This window comes from Eutrigla gurnardus (genome assembly GCF_963514095.1).
Source record: "Eutrigla gurnardus genome assembly, chromosome: 12".
Taxonomy (NCBI): domain Eukaryota; kingdom Metazoa; phylum Chordata; class Actinopteri; order Perciformes; family Triglidae; genus Eutrigla; species Eutrigla gurnardus.
In genome coordinates this window covers 22,651,911-22,677,681 of record NC_139926.1, presented here as the reverse complement: position 1 = coordinate 22,677,681, position 25,771 = coordinate 22,651,911, and the positions used below count along the sequence as shown (strand labels likewise).

General features: G+C 41.5%; 2 protein-coding genes across 3 annotated transcripts in view; one reads left to right on the top strand and one right to left on the bottom strand.

Annotated features, from left to right (window-relative positions):
- Positions 1–25,771, top strand: part of LOC311021655 (protein FAM171B-like) — a 128,732-nt gene that overhangs the window by 24,772 nt on the left and 78,189 nt on the right. The window lies entirely within an intron of this gene.
- The window catches only part of LOC311022408 (calcitonin gene-related peptide type 1 receptor), a 29,568-nt gene continuing 14,005 nt past the window's right edge, over positions 10,209–25,771 (bottom strand). The window contains exons 2-13 of one of the 2 annotated variants that reach the window (XM_084023630.1): positions 22,056–22,164; positions 20,963–21,116; positions 20,734–20,850; positions 19,447–19,559; positions 18,269–18,360; positions 18,038–18,164; positions 17,765–17,918; positions 17,353–17,413; positions 16,945–17,011; positions 16,134–16,352; positions 15,466–15,507; positions 10,209–14,685 (exon numbers count right to left, since the gene is read on the bottom strand). In XM_084023630.1, coding sequence (XP_083879756.1) covers positions 14,464–14,685; positions 15,466–15,507; positions 16,134–16,352; positions 16,945–17,011; positions 17,353–17,413; positions 17,765–17,918; positions 18,038–18,164; positions 18,269–18,360; positions 19,447–19,559; positions 20,734–20,850; positions 20,963–21,116; positions 22,056–22,130 — 1,443 coding nt within the window. In that variant the 5' untranslated portion in view covers positions 22,131–22,164 and the 3' untranslated portion in view covers positions 10,209–14,463. The remainder of the gene's footprint in view (positions 14,686–15,465; positions 15,508–16,133; positions 16,353–16,944; positions 17,012–17,352; positions 17,414–17,764; positions 17,919–18,037; positions 18,165–18,268; positions 18,361–19,446; positions 19,560–20,733; positions 20,851–20,962; positions 21,117–22,055; positions 22,165–25,771) is intronic. The other variant, XM_084023631.1, reaches the window with a different exon arrangement.

The window sequence follows — 25,771 nt, the reverse complement described above, 5'->3', positions numbered from 1 at the left end:
CTATAAGACAAACATTCAGAGTTGTTCAAACATAAGCATCCAGTCAGAAACCTCAACATTAAATTCCAACTAAATGTCCATCTTCTCACTTGTCTTTCTAGAGCTTTGAATCGCTTCAGATGGTCGTCATCTCGGTTGGAGTTTGATCAGTGAGAGATGGATTTGTTGACACACAAGCTCAATAGCTAGGGTTTATCCGTGGCACTTTTAGGACTTAATTGGGGGATGAAATCATTGTATATCAACAGATCCCCATGGCAACTGAGAAAGCTCCATCCACTATTGATGCGATACAGTTGAAAACTCCAATAAAAATGGAACTCCAGTTGGGCGTGTGTCGAGGAAAGACTTTATTACACACAAATAAATGTATGATTTGTGTTTGATGTGTCTTGGTTTGGTATTTAGAGAGGCCATGGAGGCCTTCACACTTGGCTTGTCTCATGTCAGGAGGCTCTGGTTGTCTGGAGATTAAGATAAGATGAAGACCATGTAGATGTTTCCAAGTCCCAAAGGTTACACAACACTGGTTTACCACCTTCCTGTTGGAGCAATTCTACATGATTCGGTATGACAGGTCATAGACCGTATAAAGATGAGTGAATGTAAAGCTACTTTAAGGTTTCAAGTAAGGACAACAAGTGAAAATTGACCTCATGAGCATGTTTTGACACCGCCAAAAAATAGACTTTAAATGCATCTTATTTTGGAATGAATCTTTCAACATACATAAAATAGTCAGAACACACTCATTATGCAGGATGTTGCACACATCCATTTCATTTTTAGAACGGGCTTCTAGCTCACAGCCAACAATGATTCTTTCAGTTGGAGACCTGAACTTGAAAAACCCCTCAAACTCATATATTTCAGAATGTGTTATGTAATCACGTGTCTTCCTGATGTAAATACGATGTTTTAAAGTGGCGTCCCTAGAAAGGAGGACCACTTAGGATGAAAGCTGCTTTGGCAGTAAGTAGTAACACAGTGTTTTAAGAAGCTAAAAAGTTCCATCAAATATTTGAGAAGGCAAAAACGGGGATGTTGTATGTTATATTTAGTTGTCTAGGTTGATGAATAGATTCTTGTTTCTCGCCTCAGATTCATCATACATACATTGTCATAAATGAGTAAGAAATACCATGTTTTGTTTAGCTGCAGCCTTTAAAGACAGTAATGTCAGCTGGGATTGCAGAAGAACCCATGTGTCTTAAAAGATCTACTCCTGAAATCCACTTTAATACAACACATTTTAATAATAATAAAGATGGATGGAGTTATAAACATTACTTAGAGACTTGAACTGATTAACACGCCAAAGAGTTAGGGTTGGGGTTTGAAACCACACATATGTGCATTTCTCTTACCCTTCACCCGACGCCATGGACATTCCTTAGATTCCACGAAACAGATTAGATATGGATGATGATTTGTAAAAAGAAATTGTGAATATATGTTGTATGAATTGTATGCGTTGCAAATTTAGCCAATACGACTTCTTGTTTGGAGGACTTATAGCAATAATAAACTCTTTTATACTTATAAACTCTTATATAAACGAGTATAAACTGGTCTAGCAGGACTCCCACAGTGAAGTCAACATTGATTCAATATAATTTCCTTAATTGCATTCAATTACGAGCAAAGGGCAAAAAAACGAAGCGGAGATGTTGTAAACATTACATCCTCTGTTTACACAAATGTCTTATCTGGGGATGTGCAGGAGATTAAACACGAGGAAGACTTGTTTTGTTTGGGATTCGAAGAGGAAAACGCATTGCGACTCACTAAACCAGCAGATATAATCTCAAACAATACATTCAAACTGTGTTTCATAGCAGTTAAACTATGACGTCAGCTCTGCAGACGGGAACATGTTTGTTTCTTCATTTTTAACCTTTGTTTTACATGTTTTTATTATTATGTAAACGTTAAATGTATGTTTAGCTGTAAGTTACATTTGGGAAATCCATCTATTATATCCGACGCTTGTGAGATCAATCTGATGGGTCACGACATGATTAATGAGATTGGAAAGAAGAAGAAAAAAACATCAGCGCTACACATGATTTCACTTTTTGTCCTGGCTTTTCTCAGCCTTTTGACCACTTCTATTCCACGAGGACTGTTAAACAAACTGAAACAATCAGAGAAGAAGAAAACATCACCATCTGGTTAATGTGCTTGCTTGCAGCTCATGGAACACGATGAGGGGTTACAAGTGAGCATTGACAAGACATGAGGAGCTGGGAACCAGTGCAGTATGAGAAATATATATCTATATTCAACGTTCATTTCTGTTTCCTGTGTTCTGTCTAACAGTAGAAAATGGAGCTTTTATCGCTTCTCTCCATCTCCTCTTCTCAACATGACTCAGGAATAATTGAGATTTACAACAGGCTGGTTGGGACATATTGATCATAATACGACTCATAATTTAATAGAAAGGGTCATCTCCTCCAGTTCTGTTTGCCATATATATTGACAAGGAGGGAGTGCAAGATTGTACTTAAAACAAACATAATTCTATTAAACTATGGATCGCACAAACCAAACAAGGGAGCATGTAGTTCATTGTCAGCATTGAAAGTAGTGCATAAGTGTATACATTCATGAATATCAAGCAACTGTATTACTATTTATTATAAATATTGATTAATGATCATGATTTAACAAGAAAAATCAGGATTTCCAGTTTAAGAAATGCTGTCAACGTCTCACCACAATATCATCATATTCAATATAATATACTTGAATACATGTTATAAACATTTTGATGAGTGAATTCAACAACAAAAACAAAAAAAAGGTATAATCCTTTCCCTCCAGAAAACTGACATTTCAATCGTTTTTCTTCTTCTTATTAAACAAATGGTAATAGGTTGCATGTTTTCCTTCCCTAATGCATCCCCCCCCCCCCCAAACATACCCACTGTGACTACACAGGTATGTGTTACATTAGGGTGGAGAAAAATACCGACCTTTATGACAACAAGCAAAGTGCACGCACACTTCGAGGCAGTGCTTTCTCACAATTGCAGGAAGACTCTTTAGTGCCGGCGGCCCTCTCCGTAAGGAGAAACCTGGGCAGCCGTTTCCTCGTGTGATAGCGTAGCGTCTCATTAGCAGACGTCCTGAATGGTCGGCTCCATAAACAAGCCGAGTCTTCCCCTTTACTCTACTGAACCGGGAGGATGTGTGTACGTTGTTGAGCATTCCAATACGCGGCGCTGAATGACAGGGTTTTACTTGCGGAAACCTTGTTTTGTCTTCATGAAATAAGATGAATGAATTGTTAAAACAGTCAAGGAAGTCACCAGAAATGTGTGTATTCCAACCAACAAGCCAAAGTAACACCATTATGTGTCAGCCATCACTCCTAATGAGCCTCTCCATAGATCGGGAGGTGGGGGGGTTACACCCAACTGAGTCCAACCTCATTCCATGAAACAAATATACCCGATACAGGAAATTTCAGTAGCATCAAATGAGCGGTAATCTCTTTCTTTGACCAATCGTGCCTCTAATACCTTTTAGCTAACTAAGCCCCCCTTTCTACTGTCTCTATTAAAGCTACCTCAGACCCAGAAGCACCTGCATCCCTTGCTGGAATGACAGGTCCAACCAGGGAGCAGCAGGTATGGGAGCTGATGGATCTTCACTTTGTCGAATGCCTGTTGACACATTAGAGACCAGACAGCCTCTACGGAAACTAAATTGGCAGCAAATCCAAAGTAAAAACCAGCCGTCCCCAGGAAATACAACTCAAGCTTCATTAATGGAGCAGGAAATGCCAAAACCTTCTGCATGAATGGGACCAACCTCCGCTTGGATGTCAACCTTTCCCTGATTGGTAACCTTACTAAAAAAACAATAAATAAAAATCCACACGGAAATAACAAGGTGGCGATTCATTGTCTTGTTTGTTTCCATTCTTCGTTTCAGTTCTGTACATACATAATGTCGACATGGAAACACAAGCTGTGTGTGGGCATGTTCTGTAGTGGAAAGGGTGTCAATCACGCCTACATACATTAGAAGAAAAAGAACCAGGAACAAACAAGCATAGTGTGAGTTTGTCGGTGTTTCGCTGCAGATAATTACAACCAAAGCGGCTCCAGAGTGTAATTGTAGGCAAACGGTCTTGAATTAAGGATTAAACAACACTGCTAGCAGTGAACACAAAGCACGGCTGAGATTGCATTACCTTTGCAGATATATGGTAAAACATTTTTTTTATAATAATACTCTATATCTAACTGACCAACTAGCATTGCCATCTCTCGAGCCCACTGCTAGCATCATTGCTAACATGTTAAAGGCAAAGTAGGTTTAAGATCTTGGCTTAGTACTCTATGTAAGTTACATTTTCTGACACAGGTAAATACAACTAAATTATTAGCCTCATGTAAATTAGTCATGATGCGGCACAATTTGAACTCGATCTGACTCCTATCAGAAATGGAAATGCTGCTGCTGTTAGTGTTGGCTGAAGTGCTGATCTCTTCCTGGTTCCAAGCGACAGATATAGCAAGGAATTACATTTCTAAACCTCTGGTGTCAGATCCAAGGGCGCAGGAAGTGTGACCGTTACAGCGCACAGTGAGTGTATGTCCGTTGCCATGGACGCAAATGCACAACAGGAATGGTATGCAAAAATCCTCTATATGCTTTTTTTTTTTTAGGACTAAATACATCTGGGTGTTTATTTCCACTCCACAGACAATATGCACACTATTCATATACACAGCTAAAGAAGGAAACACACACACACACACACACACACACACACACACACACACACACACACACACACACACACACACACACACACACACACACACACACACACAGCTCTAATGGCACACAAAAAAAGCCCTGTCAAGGCTTAGCCGTCTATTCTCACTTTCTTCAGTGTCCGTGCCACTGTTACGTTACACCTGTCATCACACTTCACAACGCCAGCTGCCAAACGGCTTTTTACCGCTGCTGTGCATTAGCTGCTTCCTGGAAGCTCTGGAAGCTGGATATAGACCCAGAGACGCAGCACAGTCACAGCAATAAAGCCGCCAGTTGCTGACAGAAATGTTTCACAAACAGAAATGATTCCTGAGCGGGGCGGATGTGTTGAGTTGAGCCCACTTATCGATATCTTTAAGACAATCTTCCCTTGTTTTGCTGAATGGACGGGCAGTCACACAGTGTCTTTCTTCTGACCAATCAAACTGATTTGAACATAATGATAATATCGACCTGCTCATCAGGGTCTAATTAAAATGTTTCTTCACACACACTTTATGGAGCAATCTGGTATCTTTCCCAAGGATACTGCGACATGGACGACCCACTTTCCCTCCTCATCCAACATTTCATGCATGAGTGTAAGCATCAATGAGAAAACGTTTCTGCTGTTGATCAGTCAGAGAAAGCAAATGTGACGCAGCAGGAAGCAATGACTTTGTTTGCACACCTGGCAGATTGCATTGCAATCAGAGAGTTCATCATCAGCTTGATTACTGTGTGATCAACAACCACGGCATTCCAGCCCAAACTCCATTCTCATGCTGCGTTCCCATGTACATACTAGTTGGGCTTGCAACACAGAACTAGAGTAATTCTCTGAGCTCCGATAACAAAAAAACAAACTTGAATCTATCTTGCGTGACTTCATGAAAAAGCATTTGTCTGATCATATAGTAAAACATGTCAGAGCCCACCTCTAAAACTGTGGCAAACTGTTGTACACAGGTATACCCCAAAAATATAAAATGACAGATTTCCTCAATATAAGAGATGGACGGGAGGAATCTCTGAAATAATAAATGTTGGGATCAGATACCTGAAAATATGCTGCATGCATTTCTGAAAGGAAACCAAAAGCCACAACAGAAAGATGTGTGATGAGAGGAGATCTGCCAACAAGTGCCGTCTGCTGCTCAGGCTTATATGGGACACGCCGGGCCCAGGTGCATCTCATGCTGCTGATTACTATCCAATCAGGTCTACAGCCCCGGAGACAGAAAGCAAACAGAGGGCCGGTTACAGTTAACAGTCTATGACAGGTATCTTCTCTGCACACAAGTTATGTGAAGAAATACTGTGGAGGTTTCACTGCTGAGAGAATTTTTTTGTGGCATTGTTTATTTCAATAAGTACATTTTAATTCCTGTGTAAAACAACCACAATAATAATAATACTGCCTCTACATTTCACATCCTGCAGGCCAAAGCCCCCCTGGGTGTTTCCCAAAGAATGGGATGGCTCGGTGAACCCCACGCAGTCGGAGGGGGGGAATCTCAGATATCTGCACCTGTCCATGCTGTGATCCAAGGAGGGCCCTGCTGGGAATGGTTATGGGGTATAAAAAAAGTTTTGAGAGTGTTCAGATGGAGATGGGGTGATAGATCTGGAAGAGGTCAGTCAGACTCATTTTCCATACGTTGCTCAAGTAATAAGTTCAAATCCAGATCGCCTCTTATTTACACGTGGAGTGAGCCTGACAAGTAGAGTCTGAAGATGACCAAAAATGGCTATTACACAGAGGAAAATGCCACGTTCCCATAGCAACGAAAACATTCCTGTGAGTTACAATTTGCATTTACACCATCTGACAGCTCAAGATGGCGACACCTCAAATAACAAGTGCCGAGACGCATGGTCGTCCATGTGTGTCTTGACTAAATTAGCATTCATTTAGGGAGCAGTTATCTTAAGTGGTGTAAATCCTCCATGTTTTCCAGGGATCTGGAGGAAGCTGCTCAGGGGGGAAGGGGTCTTTGGGTTGCTCTGCTGCTCTGTTGCTACCATGACCAGAATCTCAATGAATGAATGAACAGATGGATGGAAAGCTGGATGGTTTATGGTCGATAAAACAAAAAAAAAGAAAAGAAAAAGGAAGTGATCGTGTGATGTAGGCAAATGGAAACCTGGAAAGATGTCATTGAGTGGATTAGTGCTGAATTCACACAAAAATGTGGAAGTGAAATAAGTAAAATGATGTTTTTTTTTGCTGCAAACAGCAGCTCAAGAGGTCACTTTCTGGGTTGGGTGGTCTGACAAGGAGGTCAAGTGTGTGAGTGTGAACTTGTTTGTGTTCCCAACAATTGGGTGTGGCAGTGAGAGTGACCGGTAACACAAAGACACATCACTTCTAAATGAATTCACGTGCCGTGGCTGAACCGTCCCAGACTCTAGCCGGAGGCAGCGTTCGTCTCAGCAATGACCTCATGACATTTTGCCATGGAGGTCAAGTGTTTATGAGGTTGGGTGTGTTTGTGAATGCATCCATGTGTGTATATGATCGCAGCCGAGAACATATACTGGGAATGAAATTCACAATTTTTTGGTCAATTTGTGCTGTATTTAAGATCCGTTTAGGAGCTTACTGATTGACGACGGGTACAAATGCTTCATAATTAAGGCCTGTATGATGGCATATTAGGGCCACCGTAGGAGAAACGGAGCAGAGAGGTGGGCAATAATCAGAGAAAAAAGTTGCAAATTTGCAAGTTTAAAAGGGGAACATTTGCAAGTTTAGTACGATGCTAACAACCGTCATTTACGCTAGCTAACTTCCCATGAATGTATGCATTTATTTTTCTAATGAACGCCTTAGGGTGATGGCTGTTGATGGTTATTGTTGGTTACTTTTATACGGGCCAAATTGTCATCTTATGTGTGTTTATTGATCGGGCGGTTGGGCTAATGATGCTAGTGATAGCTTTCACTTGTCATAGCCGACATAAACAAGTTGCTGGACCGGATGTTTGCCGTTGCTATTGTTGCTATACAACAAGTGAAAGCTACTGCTACTTTTTTAAATAAGAAGCTATATTAGACACTGGTGAATCCTGTCTGAATATCCATCTCCATTTGTAGGACAAGATAAGTAAATCCAACAGTAAGTCTTGGGTAACATTCTCTATAAAAAGCCACTCGTCTGACCCGGCAAAAGTCATTGCCGAGATTCCCCAGAAGGTAAACAATCTGGCTCAGCGTCTTTCCAGTGAAGTTGGCCTTTCTCCTACATACACACAACAGCAGTTATCAGTACAACACAGGGTGAATGTTTGCAGTGAGTCAAAGGCCTCCCTTTCGTCCCCGTTTCCTCTGCTGTCATGGAGGGTGCAGGATTAGATAGCGGCCAGCGCACACGTTGGCGCCTTCTCATCCTGTGGAGGATTTTTACCGGCGTGGACGCAGTGACGGCTCGAGACTACATTGTTGTGTGAAAATGAATCAAACCTGTCCTACCATTGTACTCTACTGTATTTGTCATCAATGGGAAGCTCGTGCTCTACTGCAACCCAGCACTGGAATGCAACATCTCCTGTGGCTGCAGAGCATTTTGACAGAATGCACTTTAGTTTACCATGTGATGCTTCTCCTGTGTGTAAGTTTTCCCTGTGGTCGCAAAGAAAACAGGGTTGAGGAAATGTGCTTATCTTTGCTGTATCTCCCATAATTTATTGATGCAGGGTCAAATGAACAAGCTACAATGTTTAATGTAACACAGGCTTTGTCTGCTCTGAATCACAGAAGAATCAACAAAACAATATGTTGCATGTGAACGGCCCCTTAGACACTAATGGACAATGGACTTATTCTTAAAAGGCACTCAACATTATGGCACAACAATTGTTATCTGTTTACTGTTAATATTTATAATAATCCATTTCTCTAAATCCTCATCTCGCATGCATTTTTATCCATGCGTGAAAGAAAAGAAACGACTCCGGTCAGAAAGTGTAAATGAGAGAACCGTGTAATGGGCCCCCATGTTGCGCACACGTATCACTGCTGTTGAGGCTGAGTGCAGGCGACAGCGCCCTACAGCAGCCACCCCTCACCGCTTACCAGCCAGTGGTGTTCAGCCTCACTTATCCAGGTCACGTAGGCGGCAGCAGAGGAAAATACATGGAAATGTTTGCAGAGAGTTACGGGAAAACGTGCATCTCGTGTGGAAATCGTACATTTTCACGCATTTTTGCTCAGGTGTGGCTCCGATCTAAGCTGCAGGCGTGATGGAGAAGTTAGATTTGGAGTGTGTACGTCAGCTCGGGCTGGCTGGAGTCAGTGGAGCGGTGCTAAACGAGTGGTACAGGGAGTTATAATTGGACAAAATGGGGATACAGGGGGGGCTGTTGGTGGAAATGTGTCTTAGTCCGGGTGTTGTTCTCCAGAGTTGTGGGGTGAACTTTTGAACTCGACCGAGAGCAGTTTGTGAATTGACAGTATGAACACATTCCTGTGGAGAGACGCCTCAAACAGGAAGTCTGCTGTCGACTACGCGAGCAGACTTCTTTTGTTTTAAAGCTAAGGTGTGAGAGAAGAGCTTCATAAATCACATTACACCATATCCATATTCCATATGGAATATGACATGTTTGTTAATAATGTATCCTTTCAGAGCAGCATGTGGTTTACGACAGAAACAGCCTCCATGATGTATTCAAACGTTAAAAAGCCCCATAATGCCTTGCGTAAAAGGTCTATTATTTAAAATTAAAAATGATTGTACAGCGAGAGTAACATTAAATGGGACTCACTCTCACTCCTATCTTAAATATCGTGAGGATCATTACATGTCATAATGCTCGTTTTGTGCGTTTTACTCAAAAAACAAAAGATGAATCTCATTCTGTGACAAGAGGATATTCCTCGGGTCTAACTTTCATTTATTCATTTGAACCACAATATTGCCATATGAGAACTTATGTCATAACACACTTATAAGCAGACACAATAAACTATATTGAATCGTCACCCACCAAGATTGCTTGGCCAGAAATTAGTTTTAACATCCTTTAAAAAGGTTCTTATGAGTTTAATCAAATTAGGACAATAATTGAGCATCAGAGAGACTTTACCACTAAATATAACATCACAGCATATTCAACTTAGAAAGTGTGTTCTATGGTAATCAACTCTGAAGTCACTGCAGTATTGTGCGATAATACTTCATATATAACTTATAAATAAAGGTTAAATATTTACTTATAAAAGAAGGTGAGAAAAAAACCCTGTTCTACTGAGGTTTAGAGCTGAAGGCAGTCCTTTTATCTCAGGGTTTGTTCTCCACCGGCAGCGTTTCACTTTCAAACGAACAGATGTCTCGCCATATTATATCGTTCTACACACACACTGAACTTTTATCCTGTAAATGCATTTACTCACAATCATTTGCATGAACATAACCAGTCATAATCCTCCGTTAACACGTATTTAATAATCCTTTCTCAAACTGCTCACAATGGATTACAGACCTGATGGATATAAAAAAAGAAAAGAAAGACCGCTCGTCTGTTCCTTCTGATGGTTACCATGGTGACAGATGTTTCTCATCACATCGCTCCACCACAGAGGCACAGAGGTGTCAAGTCAAATATGTAAAGATTTGGCAGACGTTGACACTCAACTGTACAGTCGGCGAGACAAACACGACAAGGATATTAAACATCTGTGCGTTTTGAAGAACCTGCTGATGGGATTTGCTCGTGTGGTAGATGACTGAGGAGGGGCTGGACCTTTAATTACACGACGGGTAAACCATCTGCCCCGGTGATGACATCCTGAGTAGTGACAGTCTAAAGGTTTGCTATTCAGTTACTGGCACATACGTGTCGTCCTGAGACGAAGCAGCTGCTCACCTTGACTTTATGTCACTAATGGAGTTCAGATTTTCCTGAAAACGCATTTTCAAACCGATTCAACACACTTCAACAACCTTCCAGCCGCCTAAAAATGACTCCCATACATTGAAACTCAATTATTATTCGAGGAAACTTATTCTTTCCCACATTATGTCGGTTTTGGTTTAGGCATGAGCCTGTCATACATGTTCTAATCATAGTCTGCATGGGAACGAGGTCAGCTGGAGAACGGGACCGGACTTTGTCCCAGGAGGCAGTCGTTCGTGTCTTATGTGAAACATTAAGCTGGATATACCATGATTTTAACCACGTGTTCACGTAGACAGTCCTTCACATACTTGCTGGTTCACTCAGACCACATCGAAGGGTCGGATTTACATAACACAACTTAAATAACGTAACATTTAGAAGTCAAAACCATGACGTTCTACCACGTGGTTAAATCCGCAAGAAAATGCATCGTGAATAATAAGTATGGGGCGCCATTTTGGAGGAGACAGAGTTGCAACCTTATTGTGCAGTAAACTTTCACAATTAAGATAAAATAAAATAATAGAGTTGACGGCTGGTGCTGTGCTATACTAGTATGCAGACACACAAGATAGCAACATTGTCTAATTCAGTGAATCAATAAAGGAAAATATATATATTGTGTGTGTGTGTTTATATATATATATATATATATAAACACACATACATACACACACACACCATCCTCACACACAGAACAACCGGTTACATTCAAAGCGTAAGTATAAACACAAACTACAGACGTCGCCTGTAATGCTCCTGTCATACTTTACAACACGTCAGCAAACCCTTTGGAGAGTCATATGAAAATATTTCACACATAAATACACAACTTAAATTGCACATATAGGAGTTACTACATGTGCCAGACATCTCTGGCTTTTTCCACAGTTGTGAGCTTCATAAAACATGATGCACTACACAGTAAATACTTGGTGTATGAAGTCTTCATAAATGTAGGATGTATAGTTTATGATCGAATGGAGAAACTGTCCTGCAGATCTGACACAAAGAACTACATGCATGCATGATAGTGATACCTGTTGCTTCGAATACTGAGAATATATTCTTGTTTCTGAAATGAACCCTTTACCTCAAATACTGGCAGACAATAATACTTATGAAAAATATGTCGCTGTACCTGATGTGTGTAGATAGTTGGATTAAGAATGACAATATTGAGAAATTCAAAAACGATTACAATGATGAGAAAGTCACTGACTGGAAGAGAAACTATAATTAACTTGGAAAATCACGATATGAGAAATAGTAAAGATATCAGATTTACACTATTTGTTTCAGGAAATGTATTTATGTTTGTTCTGGTAATGCGGCATGAATAACTTACAAAGAAGGCAGTGATATTTGTCTTTCTTCACTTTCAAATACAGGCAAAGTAGAAAGGTGACACACTCCAACGAGGGTGATAGTAAATAATATGTGGACAGAAAGAGTGTCTTCTTGGGTATTAAAACCCACCTTCCCTTTTTTTTTAAACACACAAGTAGAACAAACAACTTCTTTATCAACATCCCACACACCGTCACAAAAGACGGTTGCTTCATGGTTGAATATGCGTCAGAGTATATAATCATAAATACTGTATAAATCATACACACACACTGGCATACACTCATATATTCAACTAACCTCTCCTCAGAAACGCTAGATTTACAAAAATATTTACATCAGCTGATTGTGACTTTTGTTCCCAGCATTATGGACGACGTCGTAAAAATGTTCTAAAATTAAGGAGAAGAAAAAAAAGTACATTTTGGGGTTTTGATGGATGAAAAGACAGAATATTTAAAAGGTTTCTGATCCGGTTTACACACTGCTCCAGCTAAATGCTTTACAGAAGATGTTTTTTTTTTTGCATTATTTCATTTTTTTTTTGCAGTTTCTTATAGGATATGATCATATCATCACTTCTGAATAAGGCAGACCGACATTAGCATTCAAAAAACTCATCTGCCTCATTTACGTGACCGAGGTCAACAGCTTTGTTGCAGCGGGCTCTGGCAAAAAAACACAAAACCTTAAAGAAAAAAAAGAGAGTCAAACCTGACTCAACGTTTACTGTAATACAATCCGGTATCATCTGGTGATGCACTGCACTGACCAAGAAAAAAGGTGCAAGTGTGTATTCCATGTTAAGAACGTCTACTGTAGGAGAGATGGTTTCCAACATGATCTACTCAGAGTTGAACAATATTTCCTCATTGGATTATGATAACCCTTGAAGGATGGGTTTCTGATGTTTTCAAGTTTAAACCCAAATGTTGACCCTTTAGGCAACGCCACTCCTGTAGATATTTTAACCCAAACCACACTGTGTTCCTCAACCTAAGCAGGTAGTTTGGTTGCATAAATCAGTGTCCAGTCTTATCCAAGAAGGGCCGGTGTGGGTGCAGGTTTTTGTTTTAGTCCAGCACTTCCTCACCTGATCCAACCCGTCAAGGTCCTGATTGAAGACCACGGTTAGTTCATTAGTTGAATCAGGTGTTTTGAGTGCTAAAACAAAAACCTGCACCAACACCGAACCTTCGTGGATAAGACTGGACACCCCTGGCCGTTTTGCTGAACATATGTAGGAAAACGCACAAAAATGACTTTTTGTTCTATTCCATATGTACATAAGAGTTATTGGTTGGCATGAAAATACTCACATGGTTTGGCAAACAGCATAAGCGCCGGCTAAACCGTTCAACGAGTATTGTTGTAAAAATGGACCTGGAAAGTCCTTTAAAATGCATCAATGCATCACTCAAACTGGCTTTCCTGGATGGTGTCGGTGTTGTTTTCTGTTTGATCATCCGGTAATGTTGATATCGTGGTCATATCCACGTAATCTAAGGGGCGTAAGGCTAAAGACAGCAGTGAATGGGAATGTGATACGTGTACGATCAGAGCCACGTCTTCAAACTTTCACGGTTACATTCGAGTGCGATGAGTAGTAGATTGGAGTTACATTACAGCCCATCATGTAGTTTACAGGATGTTTCACTGAAAACACGCTCAAACATTAGCATGACGATGGTGTGATTCAGTCTAACGCCATATATAGAAACTAACACCGAAACAAACGACAAATACATAGAATGTGTCCACGAAGCTGGCAACGATTCATAGTAAAAAAATAACATATAGCATGTCAACGTTAATAAATACTGTGTGGTATTTATTTCATTTAATAAGCGAGAATACGTTCAGATAAATTAGGTTTAACATGTGACAGATATAATATAGCTTTAATATATTATTATGCACCTGTTAAGACGTTCTATCTTCGTTCTAATTTTGGATTGGGAATAAAACAAATTAAAATATACGAGTCAGGCAAGGATTTCTTGGTTTGGCACTAACCATGTCGAAAAAAATAAAAATTCAGTGTAACCGAAGGCTTTTTGTGCACAACGTGACCTCCAAAAGGAAGGTCAAGCCGATAATATTCAACTATTTAAAAACAATTTTGTCAGGCAAAAAAAAAAAAAATAAAGATCGCAACAATATCGTGATTATCAGAAAGCATCTTAGGTCAAGTGAAGCAGTTTGTGTGAAATTGGAGACAGAAACAGCGCAGGAATAGTTGAAGCTCAGCGGGCGGCGCTCTTAAAGGGCCAGCGCCGGTGTGACGGAGAGGTGACCCTCCTTCGGGCGGCTGGACAATCCTTTTCCTCACTCGTGGAAGAGTGGAGTTCCCTGGTTGTCACAGCGCTCCAAACATGCTGCAGTTTTTAGAAAGAGGGTGGGTGGGCGGGGCTTAAAAGGAGGGTCGTCGTCAGGCGAAGGGGCTGTCTGACTTAAGGATGGAGGTGTCGGCGTCATGGCAACCCTTGCCGTTCATGTGTTCCGTGTGGCCGTCGATGCTGTAGCAACCCTGCACCTCCGTGATGGAGGAGGCCGTGTAGGAGGCCGAACGCAGCGCGTCCGAGTGGTTTCCCACGCTGCTGCTGAACTGGATGTGATACTGGTTCCAGTGCCTCCTCAGAACCGCCTGGACCTGAACGGGAGAGGAAGCACATTTCACATGACGAATGGCATTTTTTATCTCCGCATTTAATGCTAAAGTTCAACATTTTGGGAAAACTACTAGCTTTTTTTCCCCCCAAGAGTTAGAGATGAGTTAATTTGTGATGTGGAGCTACACCTTCGATATGATTAGCTTAGCTTAGCAACAAAATAGGGGGAAACTGTTTATCTCCTCCAAACTTCATCAAATCCACTTTTTTTTTTTTAATGGAAAACTAAATATTCCTAAACAAAAGTTATTATTTTCACTTGGTGTTTTAATACAAGGGTTATTAGTGTTAGCCCGCAGGCTAGCTACCTCCCCTACCTGCTAAGCTAGGCTAAATACCTGCCATTAATCCTTGTATAATGAGCCCTGTTATATGACATAGCAGGGAAGCTCTACTACTTAGTGGAGTGCAAGCCACCGGAAAGAATCGGTATCGAAGTGCAGCGGGACCCTTAAAGAGGCGTTATTGAACGCCTCTTGTAAGACATTCACTTCAGTCGAAGACGAGCCATTTTGTTCACGGATCAATAAGCTGAATAATTGATAGCAATCAGTGTTCAGTGCGTGGCTGTTTGCCAACAGTAAACAATCTTTATCGGCCAGCAAAGCCCCCGGGGGACCGAGCCTGTCAAGGCATTCCGCTAATTTACCGCCGTCCTCCTCCTCGGAGGAGGGTCAGAGGAAGCTGCCTTCATCACAAAGGGGGAAGTGTGGACGAGTGTGAAGACAAAAACAGAGTGAAAGGGAATAACCCCGACTTACTTCTCCGTTGAAAAAGCAGAAGATGGTGGCCACCAGCAAACCCTGGGATCCAGAAAAAGGAAGAACATGAAAAATAGACGATTGAAACCGAAATAACCGGGTTTGAGCATCAACAGTCACTTGAAGCAGAAACTGGATATATTTTTGAGAGCTGATGCTCGACGCTCTGCCTGCTCTGCCCATGCTGGGACAGCTCAGGACGATCAGACAACGCATCGCCGACATCCAGCTGATTTCAGCCCTCTTTCAGTGCAGATAATTCATGCCTTCCTTCCCTGCACTTCAGCATAAACAAAGCCTGGTCAGCGGCCAATGGGAACGCACAACTTTTACTGAAAGCTCCCATGTAGTTTACATTCAGGCGAGTTTGTTTTAGTAAAATAAATGTTGAATGTCGAACATAAAACCCCATTTACATTTTACATTTAGCAGACTTACAATAAGTACATTTGTCAGAAGAAAGTGAAACAATAACAGGACTTCATAAATACTGCACAGGTTCACTGCAGTACAGCAGACTGTACACTTTATATAGCATTCTAAACATATACTCTGAGCATCCATTAACAGAGCGTGACATCATGCTCAGCTGTTTCTGTAGAACACATTTATAGAAATGGTTAGAAGAAGCAACACATCCCATCCGGCTGGCGTTTCTGTGCTCTGACCTGATAATGCATCAGTATATGCATGATGTAGTCGTATATTTCGGAGGAGACCCGTCCCTCGGGCTTGTAGGGCAGCAGCACGTACTGGATGCCCAGGAGAGGCACCAGGATGAGGGTGGCTCTCACGGCCTTCATGTAGAGACTGGACTCCGCCTGGTGGGTCACCTTCAGCTTGGTGATGAGGACTCGCACGATGTTCAGCAAGAAGAACAGGTTGACCTGCAACAAGAAGACGGTTAAAGCCAAACGTAGAAAAGAACAAAGAACAGGAGGATATTTTACGATGGTTAGGAATCTGATGTGTCCCTTTAAAGCATGAATAAATAAATAAAACACTAGGTTCCACATCATTTCATTCCTAAACTTTCCAGTACGAGTCAGGTTTAAACAAAAAATAAGAAAATCCATTATAAGTAAAGTGACAGCACGTCCTTTTTTGGGCCTGAAACTCGTTGCTTTAGCCCTGAACGTTCTGTCCAGTGAGAGTGTTCAGGTCCATCTCTCTCGAGGCATGCCCAGCTGTGCTGATGAGATGAATTCCTAGAATGCAACATTGGCCTGGGGACCAGTGGGCGGATCCTCACAGGGGCATATGTATTGATTTCGCAAGATAAACGCAATTATGCGTGCTCGGAAACCATGTCCTGGTTTTCAGACCCCCCACAGCTTCCACTCACAAGGAGGCAAATACTTTTTTTTCTCTTGATTGTGCAATCACAAGCAAGAGGAATATGGAACAAATCAGTTATTAATGTGATTTACTTTGCTGTTATTGATTGATGTCTGGCTGAAAAAGGCTGAAACTTCTTACCAGAAGAGCGGCACAGATGGGGCCGTGGATGATGTAGAGTAACGATGTTTTGGAGCTGATCCAACAGCTGCAGCGGAGACGAGAGGAACAACGGTTTGCACAACAGTATCAGTGCGTCACATGACAGCTGACCCGCGACGCAGATCAATGGGTTTAATGAGAAATTAATTGCCATCAACGGCTTAGCGGAGGGGATCGCTAAAAGCAGCTTTCAGTGAGGTTGAGTGCTTTATTAAACAATCTTCATCATATTTAGAGAATATATTATTACCACCTGTTTTATTACTTTGGGCTCAGCTGCATCTCACATTTTTAAACACATTTCTTCCCCCTTCATTTGTTGATTACACATTATTTCATTATAAGCTGTGGTATTAACCGGAACAGATCATCCACTTGAATGCTTACTTGTCGTTGTAGTAGTAACTCCGGGCGATGGCGTGGATGGTCGCCGGGATGAGAGGAAAGCCTGCAGAATAAGATGAAATGAAAATAATTACAGCTGCAGCTATTAGTGTGTAGGACTAAGGGCAAAACTGTGATAACACCTTTCACAATCCTAGCCAACGTAAACATGATTCTTAGTTTCAGGTGATGATACACTCATGAAAACATTAGGAATATTAGATTATTATTTTTCTTTAATGTAAGCACTGAGATTCACTGAATGAAAAGTGCATTACAAATAAAATCTAGTATTATGATTATTATTATTATTCCAAAATGCTACATACTGGACCGTTATGCATCGTTTTAATAAAGCAGAATTAAGAGACTGACTGGAACGCTACCCAGTAAAAACCGATGGGCCCTGACTTACCCCAGCCTAGAAGGTAGTACCACATGAGGTGCTGCTTCTCGGCGAACACAGCCACCACGATGAGCGTGTGCAGGTAAATCCCCTCGCACAGCATCCAGAAGTAGTTGCAGCCAAACAGGTAGAGATGGATGAACTGGGACACTTTACAGCTCGTCTGAGGAGGAAACGTGCACATAATGAATTCGGAATGTGTCTTTATTGAATTGGTAGACATATATTATCGAATTGCAAGCATCAGAATCATTAATGATGAAACCAAATACACAAACTCACGGGGTTCCTCTGCACCAGCTCCTGGTTGTTTGCCACCGCCGTCAACCAAATGATGGTGATCACAGAGTTCAGAACAAAAGAGAAGAAGAGGTTTTTGTGAAGCGTGATCCTTTGGCAACTTAAACTCCTGCAAGAAGAGAACATTACATCGGAGGCCGCTATTAATTCATGCGTCCAAGGGAACATATCGGTCTGCAAAAGCATGTACAGCTGAGCTTTTTGTTGACTCACTTGAAATGGAAGAATATCCCGAGGGAGACGAAGAGGGAGGTCAGTGACAGGCCATGTCCTATGAGAGCCAAGTAGAAAAGATTCATTGCCGTCTGGAAGGGGGGAAAAAAATAGACACAGATTAGATTATCTGGATCTGCTAATGACTCTCATGTCATTAGACAATGTAAATACGCTCTTGAAGAGCACTCATATCCTCTCCTTCTACAGTAAACCCCTTCATTTATCTTAGGATTACATTAAAACCATGTTAAAATGTCATTTATGTTCATTAAATGTCAGGTAGTTACAGCCAGATTTTCTTCCAGATATTCACGATGACGGGAGAACGTTGGGTCTTCGGGGCCGGCGCAATTACTGTATCGCAACATTTCCAGCATGCTGTTGGCGAGCTGGAAACGGCTTTTCTTTGCAGTGGGATTGACTCGGACTTTCTTTGTCGCGTGGCCGGACTCGGCCTCAGAGATAAGGCGAGGCCAGATAAGAGGGGCCAGCTGAGGCGGTTTCAAGGCATCTGATGGGGACGCGTCCAGGAAGCGTTCCTTTAGAGGCCCGACTTGGTAAGAGGCACCGGGGTAGACTCAGAACACACTGGAGGGATTATGTTTCTTGTCTGGCTCGGGAACGCCTCAGGGTTCCCTAGGAAGACCTGGACAGCGTTACTAGGGGGGGTGTCTGGTGTCTGGAATAGCCGGCCCTGGATAAGCAGAAAGATAACGGCTGGAGGGGTCGGAGGAGTTTATTCGCTTTAAAACGCTTATTTGTGCACTAAAATCAGGATAAATAAAGGAATTTGCAAATTTTTTTTTTTCATATCTTGCACTTTAACCAATCATTATCACTGCAAGGGAGATTCTTTCACCGTGACAGCCCTCCCCTCATCCTTTCATGACGTGCCGTCACACGGATCCACACAGAGGACACAAACAGCGATGGCCACATTCCCATTCGCTGTGGAAGATGATCGTCTCCAGATGATGAATCCTCATGTTTTAATCCCCCCGACCTTTCCGCTAGCAGCGCCTTCAGGCCAACATCTCCAACACCACATATGTTAGAATAAGTAGATTGCCATTTTTAGCGCAGCCAGAGGCATCTCCAGAGGACGAACCGTCCACATATTTTCCCCCCTTTTCTTTTTCTTTTTGCATTTATTGGCATTGTATGAAGTGACCCACCACTCTGCCTTCGCTGGTGTGCTCGTTGCAGCGGGTGTAGTTGGTCCACGTCCGGTTGCTCTCCGGATGAAGGAACCAAAGACCAGTGTCGCTGCAAATCTTTGTAGCCATCTCTGCGTTTAAATCAAAAAGATATGAAGACAAACTCGTCCACACAGACTCTGGCAGCTCTGAAACACTACAATCCTGCATGCAGAATATTTCTTGTTATTTAGTATTTGCAGCAAAGCAGGTGGGAAACATGGGGACCAAGCCAAGAAAAAGTCCCCCCTTTAGAAAAGAAGAACACAACCAGACATGAATACACATGGAACGAGTGAGAGCAGTGATTAGAGGGGCTGAATCTAATTATACATCTCTATATCCTGTTGAAGGATGTGCTGTACTGAACTTTTGGCTCCGAATCTTCCTGCAATTAAAACCGATGTACTCTTATAAACACATTCGTGCATGTGGACCACTTCATACACGATGAATTCATCTCTATGGAACTGGCACCGTGGATAGAGAGAGCTTTGCCGACATATACTGTACACTGTGTAATAACGATATGGGAGACGGTGTGAGAGAGTTCACTGAGGGCAGGTGGGAGGAGAGGTGGATGAATCAAACAAACCCAGGAGACCGCTGTCCGTTTTTCTGAGTTGAGTAGAAAATGCTGCTCTCCGTAATTGCTAGCACACGGGACGCCGTGTATTTAATGGCCATTTTTTTCCCAGCTGGGTTCTATTTGCATTGAAGTTGCATTATGGGTTGTGTAGGATCCAGCATGTTGGGAGCATGATCCAAAGTAAAAGTCAGGCTAATCTCTGCCTTCCGCTGCTTATTGATTTCAAAATACTACTGTAGTTTAGGGCCTAAATACATTTCTGATCTTCTGCTTAGCTACGAACCATCCAGACCACTCAGATGGTCTGGGACAGGTCTGCTCTGTGTCCCCAGAGGAAGAACCAAACATGAAGAGGCAGTTTTTACGCACCACATGTGTGGAACAAACTGCTGCCTTTCAGTTAACAATACTGTCTATGAACTTCTTATACTGCATTTCTATTCCTTTGATATTCTTGTTTTTATTTTATTTGCTTGCTAAATGCTTTTAATGTGTTATGTAAAGCACTTTGAATTGCCTTGTTGTTGAAAGGTGCTATACAATTAAAATTGCCTTGCCTATTATTTCCTTAAACTGTCTTCGTAACAATACTAAATGGCTGGTGTAGCACTTAAAGGTAAAACCAAACATGCTTGGTGAAAATCCTTTAGAGCTGCTGGAAGTCGCAGATTATTTACCTGAAGGATCAAAATCCTGGAAGTAGTCGGGACAGTGCTGCTCCGAGTTAACGCCCGCCTTGGTGTCATCCCAACACAGCCAGCCATCCCAGGTGCGGTTACACATTGGCTCTACATCTCCACAGGAAATACATGGTGCCTTATTTGTTAATCATTTATTTCATCTCATTATTCATTCCAATGGATGTTAAGCCCAAACATACAAGTGTAGAATTTCACAAGCTGCTACCTTGTCTGCCTTGGGTATCGTCCTTCATTATCCTTTGATAGCACTCGAACTGGGCCGTGACTATCTTGTTCCTGGTGAGTCCTATCTCGTGGTAGACGTTGGCTGGATGCTGCTGCTGGGTTTCGTTCACCTCCAGGCTTGCTTTCACGAACATCTGCAAGGAAGGAGACAACGGAAAAATCTTTTCAGGTTTCGGATTTGAAAGGAAAAGAAGTAGGAAGAAGAAACATCAACGACACAGTATTTTATTTCTAAGTCTAGGACCATTGTGCTTCATTCCAGAAAAAACACATCTTTGCGTGCAAGCATATGTCTGGACCCAATTTGGACTGGGTCTTCTGACTCTATGGGACAGTCCATTATCTCCTACTTACATCATCAGGAAAGGGGGAGTCTAACATACACAAGCTTCCAGTAAATCCATTTGGCGCTCCCTGGAAAATATGACATTATGCAGAAGTATTGCCAAACAGATATGTCCTGCAATATCTGCTACACTGAAGATACCAATCAGCAGCTTTTAATCCCTAAGAAAATCCTCAACATGAACGGGAACCGACGGAAATAAGTCTAAAAAGGTCAAATTAAGCTGAAAAGTGACCCATAGAATTTCTTAGCAAAGTACCAAGTATTAGGGTTGAACCTCTCAGAAAATATCACGTGTCATTCTATTATGGAAGTATTATTATTATTCCTACATGTATTGTTGTTGTTATTGTCTTAAATGACTGAAAAACTTTTTTTGCTTAAAAAAAACTTTATTATAATTGAAACATTTTTTTAATGGAAGCATGTATAACTTGTATTTAAATATGAGCAAAACTAGCAAGTTAAATCAGCTACTACATGAAAAAAACATCAGCTGTGAGCTCTTGAAATAAGGGAAGACATGGTAGATTACTCTGCTATATATTTAGATAGCAAAAAACTGTTTGCTGCTATAATAATGCTCTGAATATCATGTACCGTTAAACCACTGCAACCCTACCAAGCATAGACGAAGATGGAGATTAATTTGATTCATTCACACATGTCAATTATTAAATAAAGTACATATTGTGTGTTGTCAGTATTTGCATGCAGGCTGTCCTACCTTAGTTAGATTACACAGCAGTATGAGTGCGACCATCCCACTCCGCCCGAAGCTCTCCATCTTCCTTTTGGCCATGTCAAAGCTGGGCGATGATTCACCAGCTGCAAACCTGGAACAGAGAATCAAATATTAAGCACTATCATAAAATAAAGCAAAAAAAATAAAAAAAAATAAATCCCCTCATAAAGGCCACTTCACAGCCCTCCTCGTCTCTCCCACTGCCGATGATCGTTTCACCCAGTGGCTTTAATGTACTAAAATGTTGCTTCTGTAATTGCCATCACAGACAATTAAACTGGAACCCAATAATGGCAGCTCTTAAAGGGGGAAGACAACATGAGATCACACATAACGAGCCTTTTGCTGTTTTTGGACCTTTTTCTTTCACCCGAAAAGCTGTGATGTCATCATCTAGTGGTGAAAGTCAAACATGTTGTACAAATAATTCGAGAGAACAACAAGCAGCAACGGGATCAGTAAGTAAACAATGAATAATGATGCTAATGGTAGTGGCAATAAAATATTTTATTGTTATAGCGCTTTAAAAAGGGACTGAAAGGCACATTAGGAAATAAAATCGGTGACAGAAACACTACAAAAGCAATAACAACGATGGATAGGAGGGGTGATGAATCGCAGATTGAAATCAGATTTCGATAGGAGGGTTTTATTTTGGGAATGTCAGCAGGTCAATGAGGTAGAAGTGGGGCTTTGCAGGTGATGAGGAGAATCTTGAACCGGATTATCTGCTGAATGAAGAGCCAGTGGAGGTTTTCAACGGGGTGGATTACACTCCTTGAACACAACAGCCTATATTTTTATCTTCCGGCTGTCATCAGCATGGATTCAGCTCGATCTATTTGTGAACCATCAACAACTCTAAAAAAAGGTGTACGTATCCCCCGTTACAGGCTACACAGCATGCTATCAGTGACCGTGTTTAGGGTTAAACGTGCCCACAATGGGAGTGTATTGGCGTGTGATCAAGAAACACAGCTGACAAAATAAACAGTTGGTACGAGCTCAGCAGAAACCCCATCGATCTCAGAAAGTTCCCGTGTAAACACAGCTGAGGTCTCCGAGTCTCTTCGCCACCGCCGCTGTGCGTTCTGTGAGCCGTATCTCCTCTGCAACCCGTCATTAATCCTCAAATGTGACTGCACTTTTAAACGGGTTAGTGGGTTTCATTTTTTATTCATTATTTATTTTTGATTTTTTTAAAAAGGTGACGCCGTGGTCTCATCAAAGCAGAATCCCATTAAAGTTGTTAGCAGCAGCGCTGCAGGCCGCTGGGATTTAATGTCACAGCTGCTGCATAGCAGATGAGACGGAATCCAAACGGAGACGCATCATCCCCGCAGGTTGTACAAATCTGCTTCGTAAAAGATAGTTTAAGACCGCCCGCTGCAGCGAATGTGCAACTCTCAATGAGTTACAGGTGTGCAACAGGGCATGTTGTCCTTTGGGTTTGAGTTTGAAGATCAGAGTTTTCTGTTTTTCTTTATTGTTGCCTTTTTAATGTGTTATTTTTGCCATAAATGTATCACTGCACAAGCCAAGCATTCCATACCGGCAACCAGAAACATTATTGTTAGAATACCTGGTCCATTGCTTTCTTTGGGAAACTATGTAATAAACAAGAGTGGAGAAACAATAAGAGGCGGGAGGGATGGGAGCGGCAGAAGCTGAACCCAAGATGACATCCATGTAGGTACATGGCCTCAAGGAGCGGATTACAACTCAATCAGAAGCAAAATGTAATAACGGCAAAGGAACTAGGTCATCACTTCTAATTAAGTCTAATTAAATTCAGTAGAGGAAAACTCTTCAACAGGAAATTAGTAAAAATGCATCTAAGAGGAGAGTTCATAAGATACGGGGCCTTTAAACTTCAGCATACAGATGTTTGTTTTCCATCACTGACGATAAATTACCAAATTGCTTTGGTGCCATAAACGGCATGAATCAAAAGTATGAAGGTGGAAATCTCCCCTTTAACTCAGAGTGAAGAATTGGCCTTCTGCACTTTTTTCAAAAGGAAAAAGAAGAAATCGCAGTGTGCGGTCTCTTGTTCTGATCCCGGGTGACTAATAAATCTAACATGTTAAAAATCTGTGTGTGTGTTGCCTGTTTAAACTGCAGGCATTAATTAATCTGCACTTATGTAAGACAACACCCCGGCACACATGTCTAGTGTCTGTCTTATTTTATATGATGTATTGATGTAGGCCTGTTCGATTCATCGATTTTAAATCATAATCGACAATGTTAAAAACGTGAAAATCGAATTGTCAAAATGTTAAAAGTTCTGCAGTTTATTCATTCATTTTTGTTTAATGGACACACCTTAAGATACATGTGAAAGTGAGGTTTTTCCTCTTAATCCCAAAGGGAACCTCTTTTTTGTTGACAAGAGGTCTACAAGAAGATAACATGGAGCAAAGCCAGATGGCAACAGTTCATTAATTGTTCTTTATATTAATCCCTTGAGGGATTTTTTGTTTAATAAGAGCAAGGTTTGCACTCAAATCCCAATGGGGAAATTATTTGCAAAATGTTCAATAAAAAACAGCATATTTGAAATAATTTATTTGCCTTTTGTCATTTCACAAAATAATCGTTATCGAAAATCGGATTTTGAGGGAAGAAAAATCGGGATTTTATTTTTGGGCAAATGTCCATATGTAAGTTACAGTATCGTGACGATGTGCTTTCTGTACACACAGGTGGGCTGGTTGGTGGATGGGTAAATAAAAACCCAAGACTTTCACCCAGGAGACCACTGTTAGTGTCCCTCGAAATTGAGAAAACAATTTTGCAGGTGTTATTTCTTTCTTTTTTTTCCATGGTAGTTTCCGTAAGTTGTTGCATTATTATTTTAACATCAATATGTCTTTTCTAACCATAACCTCACCAATCGTTCCACAATGTAAACCACGTAGCGTAATACGAAATGTATTCAAGAAACTTATTTTTGGTTCAGAATTTCTGGCGACTTTCGGTTGAAAATGGTCTTATAACACAACTTTTTTCATGCTACAAATTAAGCAAATGATCCAGCTTATGATGCAACTTTGCTAAAAGCTTGGATATGATGGTTTGGTTGCCAGAACACATTCAGTCCAGTCTTACAACACACTGACAAAAGGAGGGAAATCACAGAGAGACTCGACACAGTTGAGTCCTACGAGTCTCACTACAGCCCGGTGCCTCCTTAAGTCTGCTCAGAGTTAGTTAAAACGGCATCACCCTGGGATGGGGGGAGGGGGGAGGGGGGGTTACTGAAAGTGGGATTGTAAAACATTATGGTGATGTGCAAATTGGAAACAGCCAGGAAAAGATCAGCTTCTCTCTCTCTCTCTCTCTCTCTCTCTCTCTCTCTCTCTCTCTCTCTCTCTCTCTCTCCTCTCTCTCTCTCTCTCTCTCTCTCTCTCTCTCTCTCTCTCTCTCTCTCTCTCTCTCTCTCTCTCTCTCTCTCTCTCTCTCTCTCTCTCACACACACACACACACACACACACACACACACACACACACACACACACACACACACACACACACACACACACACACACACACACACACACACACACACACACACACACACACACACACACACACACACACACACACACACACACACACACACACCTTGCCAAGTTCCCCAGCTGGTTCTTGGAAAATGGCTGCTTTTCATACATCAGCAGACGGATACAGAG